Raw genomic sequence first — 10,124 nt, 5'->3', positions numbered from 1 at the left:
TGCAAACTCAAAGGAGACCCATTCCAGAATCAAACCCTGGACAATGATCACAGCAGGGTTTTTGTCATTGATTGGTTATCCTAGACTCAGTCTATCTGTTTCTGGACAAGGTCTGTGCTGTTGAGAGGAATACTGGAAGGGGACTATTTTACATGTTTTGTTTGTTCATTCATATGCCAGCTGAAAATCCATTTCTCTCTAAACCTCAGAGAGTGTGCCCTATGGATCAAGATTTCCTTTAGCTGTGGCAAAGCCACCTCTTGTGTTGTGCTGAGAAATAAAAAATAAATACAAAGATGCAATAACTAACCAGCCAAATATTTTATTGATGCTGCTGAAATACAATATATATCAGAGTCAGATTAAGCATCCAAAAGAAAGAATTCGATACATGTCATACTTCAAAATTGTGAAAATTCAGCATTTCATTAAAAGTAAGAGGTAAAGAAAAGGATTTCTACCACAAGATACTCAAAAAAATACTTTTGAATATATATTTCAGATAAATGGTATGCTGCAAAAGACCAGAGTATGAAAAGCCCAAAGCATTAATTGCATCATTTTTAGCAATTACCCATAATGTATTCTGAAAAATACTCTTCATACAGGTGTCGGCCTGAGCTACTTTGAGAGGTCAAGGATTTCTTCCTTTATTCCCACTCTGGACACTGAAGCTCCAATCCATCTTCCAGTAATAGTGGTTTCATATCCAAAGACTGTGATCACCTTTGCTGTATAAGGAACATCCAGGGTTCTCTTCTGAACAACAGCCTTGAATCTCACTGCCTTCCCAGGGGGCACTGTGGCGGTCAAGGTAGATGATTCTACAACCTTCAGAGACAAAACAGCAAAGCATACTGCCATTCTGGAAATGGAATTACCAAGACATTGGGGAATAACAATTTTAACATGTTATCAGTGGCAGTGATCTATGTAGAGTCCATTGTGGAGAAGGAAGAACGTTCAGGATTTGTTGGTGGATTAGTATGGTGAAGATAAGTGATGGATACTATCAGGTGAATCAACTGAATATTTAACTCAGCTGTTTACATGGGCTGTCGGAGGACTAAGCTTTATATTTAATATAGACTTGGAAAAGGCAGGGGATACAGGTATAAGGCACACTTAAGAGAGGTTAACATTATGTGATGGTATTCTACCAGCTGTAGATGAGATGCTATTCATTTACATAAATACATAATGTATAGAATATAATGTATAGAAGATACTATCATGAGAAAAGAGTGCAGAGAGTAAACAGAGGAAAAAGGAGTAGAAATAGCCGACACACAAATGACTGGGAGTTGCAGAGAGGGGAACACGATGGGTAAATGCACTGAGAGCTGAGAACTGGAGGTACTTTTTACAAAACAAAAATGACATTTGTTAGGACCAAAGCTAATATCAAAGGTTCAGGCACAGGGCTGAAACATTTTTGTCTATCCCCAATCTGTCTCTGCTTCATATCTGAATTCATTATATACAGACCTTTATATACACCCCTCTCAGTAATCCAGGTTTTCTATCTTAATTTACCTGTTTCCTTTCCGTCTCTGTAAAGCTCAAGGTGTGACTTGTACTGACATCCAGGGTGACTGTAGTTTCATTCTCCGCGATCACTGGGATTCCAGCCTTGAAGGTTGCCGATGCCCCAACTGCCACAGTAAATCCATGCTCATGGGAAAAGGAGCTTTCCAGAGTAAGAGTCTCAGAAAACCTAGCCAGTTGAAAATACAATAGTTTCCTTTGGTAAATAAAATATCCACCCATCTCAGGGGAGCCAGAGCCTATCCCAACACACAATATGCCCTGGATGGGATTCCAGTCCATCAATGGGCACACTCAGACACAATCAGACTCCACTCACAAGCTACACACAGGTCTGGAATTAAACCCAGGGCACTGACACTCATTCTAACCACTGCACCACCATGCCAACCTGTTTCCTTTGCCATTCTTTCAGATCAAGATGTACAATATTACTAGTAAAAGACATTAAACATTATATTAAAGAAAGAATCCAGGAACTATGCTTGAATTCTTAAGAACAGAGCTGGAGCCTTACCAACTCTGGATATATAGGAATTTGGGAGGAAGAGAATGAAAATTTAACAAGAGGCTTGTGAGGGAATTTCATTCCAATTTAGACATTCAAATAAGATAGTGGTCTGAAGAGACCTTGAAATACAGATTTTCTCTCTTAATGCTGGCTTACCAGGAAGATGGGTTCAGGCAAGATGGTAGATGTGACCTCAGAGAGCTATAGGGGAATGCCATACTTCCTCAGTCACCTGACCAGCTGCTAGAAATCAATTGGTCAAAGAGGATACAAAACTAGGAAACTAAAGCTTCCAAGAGGTGAGTGCACCCTGTGTAGGAAAGTCAGTTTGCACCACAAAAAGCACCAAATGTGATCAACTTACTGGAAAGTGGCAGTGTAGGGAACAGTGCCTGCAGTGTTGTCACAGTCATGTTGCCCAACGGTCAGAGGGACATTGGAAACAATCTGTGCAATGTTGACTTCAAAATCCAAGCTTAAGATTTTTTTAATGGTTTTATCTTGCGTGAAGGCGAGTATCTGGTAGAGATTGTATCCAAAGCCAAGGTTCTGGGCTCTTCCAATCCAGTTATCAGTGGCAAACTCTGGCGGTAGGGCAGAGTAGATCTTCCCTTCATCCTTGGAGACACACCACAGATTGCCATCAGGAGAGAAGGCCATGAAATGGGTAAGTTCTGCCCAGCCTTCAGTTCCAACAGTCTCACTATTGTCATACCACTTATAGTCCGGGTCACTTGGAGGTTTTCCTTTAACCAGCTTCCCTTCTGATGTCACAGCATACAGGATACCCTCAGGGTCAAAGAACAGAGAAGGGAAAAGCCACCCTCCAGTTCCTATCTTTGTAGCAGCCCTGTACCTCCAGGACACATACTCATGCTCAGGAGGGGGACCCTTGTAAAAGTCCCCACTTTTTGTCACAGCATAGAGGCTGCCATCTGGATGGAAGAAGAGGGAGTGAAACTGATCCCATTCTCCTTTGCCAACACACTTTGCTTTAGTGGTCAGCCAGTCTTCATCCGGATTCACTGGAGGAGAACCTGTATAGATGTCTGCATTACGGACTGCGAACATTATCCCGGTCGGACTGAACAGAATGTGGGAGAAACCTTTTAGATTTCCAACATGTTTTGCATGGTCATGATAACTTTCATTGTAGTCAACTGGGGGTAATCCCATCTGGGCAGATCCTGAGCTCTCCACACCAAACAGCAACACACCTATGAATATATAAATATATCAAATATTGAAAAATATGATTTCATCTGATTGCTGCCTTTGCAAAAAGGTTTCAGACTACTATTCATCACACCTAATAAAATGCTCACACACAACAGATCAGTACATCAACAGATAAAACTGGTGATCTTGGACTGTAATCTGGGTACACATGCAGTAAAGAACTCTCAGAAGAGCAAACTCAGTCAGATAGCATGTTTTTTTAAAAAAAACGATGGTCTATCTCTGGATCACAAATGCTTCATAATAAATTCTCAAGATTCTGTATGCCCTCTCCATACCCCAATTCCAGTGTGCCAAAGAAACCCCAGAGGCACTGCTTTTCTCTTAAATGCAGTAGATCCTCCTGCTCTATTCCCTCTAGCTATAGAGATGCTGCTGTGATGAGAGTCACCTTGCAGCTCAAACCGTTTAAAGTGTAGACCTTCAAAAAATATGAAGTTCAATTATAAATCTTCATTAAACATCATCCCTTCCTAGATCAGGAATACAGTTACAGGTTTTCAGTACTAACCAGGGTTTGACCAACAAATTCAACTTGATACAATTTGATACAATTCTAAAAGTAGGTCTGTAACTGAAGCTTTGGATTTTGGATTTTGTCTGTTTTTTGCTTGATTGTGCCAAACTCTAGAGAGAACAAGGAGAACAAGGCGACCAACCCACTCAACTGGCACACAACTGGCAGTTACGTAGGCAGTGAAACCAGAATGAGCAGAATCAGCAGTCAGGGTCAGAAGTGTGGTGATGCTGATAGTAGAAGACCTAAAGAGGCAATCGGCTCAAAGCAAAAATTCAGTATGATTAAGCACTACAAGAACAATGAGTGACACTGTCTGTGCTACCAGTGTGAGCTTAGTGAAAAGCTTAACGTTGCACAAAGTGCTTAATAAGTATGGTCATCCCCGTTACTGCAACCATTCACTCAAGATTCAGCTTATGAGTATTAGAATTTTGTTTTCCTTCTAAACTAAAAGGTTCCAAAGGTTTGTGATACAGTATTTATGTACAAAAGTGTTGAAACTGGTTCAGACAAACATCTGTACTTATGCCACGCCCTCATCCCACCACATTCCCAAATGAAAGCGCACTCGTACTAATTACACTCCAGCCCTGAGCACTTCTGCCAAACGACACCGCTCCTGCCAATCAGCCAACCATGACACTCCATCAATCAGCGCACCTTCCTCCTCTCACAACACTTAAACCCTCCAGAACCCTCTGCTCTTGGCCTGGTATTGGTTGCTCTTTGGAGTGCCTACCTTGCCTTCATCTTCTAAACCACTATATGGGTACAGAGCAACATACAGATTCTGCTAGCAGACTCCATCACAGGAAACTTGTGTCTGATTGAAGGGATTATAATTGAATCTTCAAAGCAGCAATGAACAATCCTCATCCTGGAGGGCTGGTGTGTCTGTGAGGTTGCACTACAACTTGGCTCTTAAAGAGCTAAAGCAGCTGATTACTTGTTTAACTAGATCAATTTAACTGCTTCTCTCAGCTCTCCAGGTGCTGCTGCTTTAAATAGACCTTAACCTGCAGACCTACCGATCCTCCAGGACCAGGATCGGACACCCCTGCTTTAGAGTGTTACTGCAATACTGAGTCCAGTTTCAAGACTCTGCTGAGCAGCTGACATCTGATTCCTGACACTGAATCAGTCTAGGAGCTGATGATACCTCAGGTAGCCAAACAGCAGATCTGCAAAACAGCATTGTTTTTCAGCACACTCACTCATATTGTCTAGTGCTGAAGCTTTAGCCTGATCACACATGGTTGAGAATACATAGACCTTGAATACCTGCAGACACACCAACCTTCCAGGAACAGGATTAAAGTGTGACTGCGACACCAAGTTGAGTTTCATGATCAATTGAGTTGTTGACAGCTGAGTCTCCACCCGTGAGCTCACTATCAGTTCTCAATATACTCACTCATATTGCCTGATGCTGAAGTCCTGTGAGGGTGATGGGACACGGTTTGTGTTTTAAGATGTTTCTTGCTGAAGATGAGGTAAAGTGCGTTTCTGCAAAAACAGAATTCAAGAACCAAAATACGTAGTTATTTTAAGACTTCTTATTCCCTTGCATGAACTTATAAATCTCCCCATCTTATAAGAACATGTTACTTTAACAATACTATATGAAAAAGTCCATGAACAATGTTTGTGTTATACAAAAAATATTCAACAACCAAAATAATTTTATTTCTTATCTGCAGGAACATATTTCCTATAAAACCCCACAACTTACAATAATGAATGTTACATCTATGATTAACACATGTATATATACAGTATGTATACAAGTGCATTCTAGGTTTTAATTTAAGACATCACACACCAGATGGGTTTTGTCAATATCAACTGTTATGGTAAACAGACCAATCGCTGGAGTAACTAGATGATATGAGGCTTTATTTGCAGGGGAAAATGACTAAAAGCTAAATTTAAGGGAATATAGACAAAATGAGATTTTAAAAGACAGAATTGAGGTAAAGGCAGGTGCAGTGCAGGGAAGGCAAAACAAGTGAACAGAAACACACCCCCACCTCCCTACTGGACCCACAAACACCTCTTCCAGCAGCAGCCTTAGCTTTCCCGGGAGTCTCCCACCCAGGTACTGGCAGGGCTCACACTGCTGAGCTATGAGCTGCACAGTGACATAGCTGCTGGGTATATTTGAGATTGTTGCAAGAAGAAAAGTAAATTCAAGATATGTGGCACATGTGCTGTGTTACGCAAACTTTGTTTAGACTCAATTCAGTGAATACTTGTTTTTAAAAGTTAACCTCTGTCACCTCTAAGTGTTCAGTTTGAATAATCAATCTTTGATTAATAATATTCATACATTATAATAAATGATTTGTATACACAAACATTACATGTTTTTACATCATGTCATATTTCTTTTTATAGAAAGAAAACCTCTTCCACATTGCATGACCTGGAATAGAACACTGAGGAAATCATGCTTATTGAAGAACTAATAAATTCAACTGTATGCTCCAGATATTGGTGGACTGTAGCTTTACAACCTTCAAGCCTGATCCTAGTACCTTACAGGACACAATCTAGCGAGCACAAAAAGCTGTTCACCAAAAAACCAAACTACCACTAAACCCTGTTTTTGAGCAAACTAAAACCTTTCTGCATCCATCCGTTTTCAAAATACTTCATTCAGAACAGGGTCACAAGGAAGCCAGAGACTTTCCTTGTAAGCAACAGTCACAAGGTGGGATACACCCTGGATGGGATACCATTCCATTGCAGGGAAAACAGATATGTTTCTACACCCTTTACCAATTAACGAATTATTAACAATGTAAGCAACACTATGACTATCTACAGGCATGTTAGAACCTTTAGCTGCCTCTAGTGGCAAGTCGGCTGCCATTATAGACCTCTCTAAAGCTGATGCATCACACACATACAGTATAACAATATTTCAATGCATTTATGTATCAACACGTATATTCTGAAATGACCAGCAAAAACTTGTCACACCTGAAGAAAGCTCAACAGCCAAAACAATGTCTTTCTCTTTACTATTTTTCAGCATGTGGTTAGTGGGCAACGCTGTGGTTCAGGAGGTTAGCATTGCTGCCTTGTGGCACTGGGGGCCTCGGTTCAATTCTGGATCTTGAGTGCTGTCTGTGTGGAGTTTGAATGTTCTTTTTGCATTTATGTGAGTTTTCTCCTGGTGCAGTTAGAAAAAATGTCCCTCCCTGGTGTGAGTGGGTGTGTGTCCTGCGATGACCTGGTGTCTTGTCCAGGGTGTATCCTGCCTTTTCTTTTCATTACGATATCTTCCAGATCAAAACTAAAAGATTTCATCACCAATGTTCCATAAAACAAATGTTTTCCATCATATTTTCCCTTAACAAACAGATTGCCCACACTGACAGGAAAACCAGAGAGACAAAGCACGGTTTGCAACAAAGAGATTCACAACATCTTCTTATTACCAACCTGATCGGGTCCCCCGCACCTGAAGAAGGCTCAAGAGCAGAAAAGGTGTGTTTCTCCGTTTGCTTTGTCAGGATGGGATTAAATTGTTATTGAACAGAACTTTGGGTGGAGGTCAAATTTTAATCTGCTTCCCTGCTGTGAAAGCCCACTGGCTGAAAAAGCACGGCACTCACCTTTTATACAGTAGGTTCCCTCCCTCCTCCCCAACATCAGCAATTTCTCAGAATTGGCTCCGCTCATTCATCTGAAGTGAGGGAGATTGCAACAGTGCTAATTTTCAAGCAACAGTTATCTCCTCAGCCTGGCGAGTTAAAGCTCAAGTACTAAGCTATCTGGTTATATTTTATCCAGCTTGTTCATAATTGTTAGAACTGGACTGAACAGTTGAACCTTTATTTGTCACTATTCCAGTTATCCTCTAAGGCAACACAGCTGGATAATTAAAGCTGTCTGTCATTGTGCCTCTGCTAAGCATTGCATGAGTTTGAATAACCTTTTCTTTTAAATCACCACTAATATAAAGTTTTTTTATGTCTGTTCATGGTTTGATGTAAATATACCTACTACTGTATATACATCTGAATTACCTGTATTTATGCAAATATATTTTTGTTGAATTTTCAGAGCCACCAATGTGAAATTTCACCTGCTGCTGAAGTTCTGTGTTCAGCCTTGGCTTGTTTCCCTTAATTATAATGCTTTTTACATTGAGCAATAATAAATGATCTATCAAAAATGCTCATTTTGAAATATAAAAGGGACAACCTCAGAATTCTCAAGAAGAATATCCTGTCAAATTATTAACCATTTTATACAAAGGGTAGTGCAAGGCATACATTAACTTTTTTTTACCAAATTGTTTTAAAAATATTTTTCTATTCCTTTTGAGAAGGTCATACTATTGTACTATTATACAATAATAACAGCTGAATTTAAGTAGAAATGAAGTTTAAGAATACCTGTTTAAGTTTAAGTTGCCAAGATCCCAAGATGATAATCTTAAATGATGATGAAATCAGTGTTTATATTGTACATGGTTAGTTGCAGAGGATTTTTAAAACAACAATTATTATTAAGTAGTAGTATTTAATACAGAATGTTTAAGGGTACATAATCTCAAGGGACTGCATAATAAAACACACAAAAGATACACGTATGCACAATTTTGAAACAGTATATTAAATCAAAAGCTAAAGTATAGTTCAGCTGAGCCAGTTGGAAAAAGGCAGAGATCAGTGGATTATGACTTCGGAAAGCTGGCAGTAGTTTGCCGGAATGAGGGCTTGTCTCTGCTGGATCAGTGCTCACAAAATGACTGGGAAAAGGATGGTTTATGTGCCTAGATCAAGTAGGCACATTCACTCAGGTAGCTCAAAGTCGGAACATTGATCTTGCAGACAAAGCTGCCTTAAATAACCTGCCTAGTGAGCAGATTGAGAAAAAGATTGGCTGCTGGTCTGATAGAGATCCGTCCCGATCTCGTTCGCACGGGGTCAGTGTCAAAGCAAGGAGGTTCGGCTTGCTTGTAACCTAGGTCCAAATTATCATAAAACTAGCTAATTCTTAGATTAAACAGTGTTTTCTGTTCGATGAATGCATTCAAATATATTTTTGCATTCTCTGTCTGAAACTACACAGGTAGAAAAAGGTGCTTAATATGTTTTCAAAAATAAAGTGGAATGAAGATCATAAAGAATTTCGTCTTTCATATAAGGTGTTTAAGTGGAACAAAGCCAGCATTATGAGATCTTTAAGGATTGAGTAACTTTGCCAGAGGCACTGGAATGCACTTAAAAATGTAAGAGATGAGATCAGTTGGTAGTAAAATTCAGAGAACTCACATCCCCCTTCTAGGAAGTAGCAGAAACAAATGAGCTCAGTGGGCTGAAAAGGCATCATCTCACTTGTTTAGAAAAAAAGCATTTAACTCCAGTATGTCCAGAATTCAGCTGCAAGGATCCTGACCAGACCATGCGCAAGTGATCACATTACTCCTGTCCTGGAGTCCTTGCACTGGCTTCCTGTAAGGTATCATATTGACTTGAAAATCTTTATGATCACCTATAAAGCTCTACATGGCTTGGCACCTCAGTGTGTTTCTGACGTATTACCCTCCTTGTCCCCACTTCGCTTTGTTCATCTGATTCTGATCTCCTGTTTGTCCCCCAAGCTAGACTAGACTCTGGGTGATAAGTCCTTCTCTTCTCTTCGGCTGCGCCCCAAAGCTCTAGAATACTATCTCCAAATCAGAGAGTCACCTACCTGAACACATTCAAATCCAGTCAAAACCTTCTTCTTCAGAAAGCTTTTAAACGCAATCGATGTCAGTATCTGCTCCTTTCTTTATACTGATTTTGTTATCTTCTATATTTGTTTTTGCTTTCTTTTGCTTTTCCTGTAATGCACTTTGAGAAGATACCTTTGAAGGCACTAAAATCTTCTTTTGTTGTTTCTGAGCTGTTTCAGAGGTCATCAGTGAAGTTACACAGCATTCGGGTGAAAGGACCTCTGAGCTGCCCTAACCTCACCTGCTGGGTCTCCATGCCTTTTTTCATCCTATCAGTTGCAGTCAAATGGTGTTTTATCTACTTATTCCTGACCTGCTGCTAACCGTGTCTCAGGCTCCAGGTTGACCGTTTTCCTCCATGTTACTAAACTCTAAAATTTCCACTCTTTAATCTACCTCTGGGCTTGGCATCATATGCGGCACAAAGTCATCCCCTTTGGTGTTTTTGGCACCGGTAAATAGATCTGTGTTAACTAAAGTGTTCTCTGAAGCTTAGTGTCCCATAAGTTCCGTCTGTCCCCTAATGTGTGTGTAAATCCTGGTGTGGGTTTTTGGTTTTGAAAAAGAGA

At 40.2% G+C, this 10,124-nt stretch overlaps 1 protein-coding gene across 2 annotated transcripts; it reads right to left on the bottom strand.

Annotated features, from left to right (window-relative positions):
• Positions 1 to 318: 318 nt before the first annotated feature.
• Positions 319 to 7,505, bottom strand: LOC138225043 (uncharacterized). Of its 2 annotated transcripts, none has more exons than XM_069183760.1 (5): positions 7,442 to 7,505; positions 5,233 to 5,324; positions 2,424 to 3,276; positions 1,537 to 1,717; positions 319 to 831 (listed from the first exon to the last, which is right to left on the bottom strand). In XM_069183760.1, the coding sequence occupies exons 2-5, from the start codon at positions 5,234 to 5,236 to the stop codon at positions 622 to 624; spliced, it is 1,248 nt and encodes a 415-aa protein (XP_069039861.1). In that variant the 5' UTR covers positions 5,237 to 5,324; positions 7,442 to 7,505; the 3' UTR covers positions 319 to 621. The 2 variants fall into 2 exon arrangements, with proteins under 2 accessions (XP_069039861.1, XP_069039860.1); XM_069183759.1 differs by lacking the exon at positions 7,442 to 7,505 and adding an exon at positions 7,269 to 7,404.
• Between the last annotated feature and the right edge of the window lie 2,619 nt (positions 7,506 to 10,124).

The sequence above is a fragment of the Lepisosteus oculatus genome, chromosome 25, assembly GCF_040954835.1.
Source record: "Lepisosteus oculatus isolate fLepOcu1 chromosome 25, fLepOcu1.hap2, whole genome shotgun sequence".
NCBI lineage: Eukaryota > Metazoa > Chordata > Actinopteri > Semionotiformes > Lepisosteidae > Lepisosteus > Lepisosteus oculatus.
Note: the sequence above shows the minus strand (reverse complement) of the source record. Positions and strands in the feature narration are given on the sequence as shown.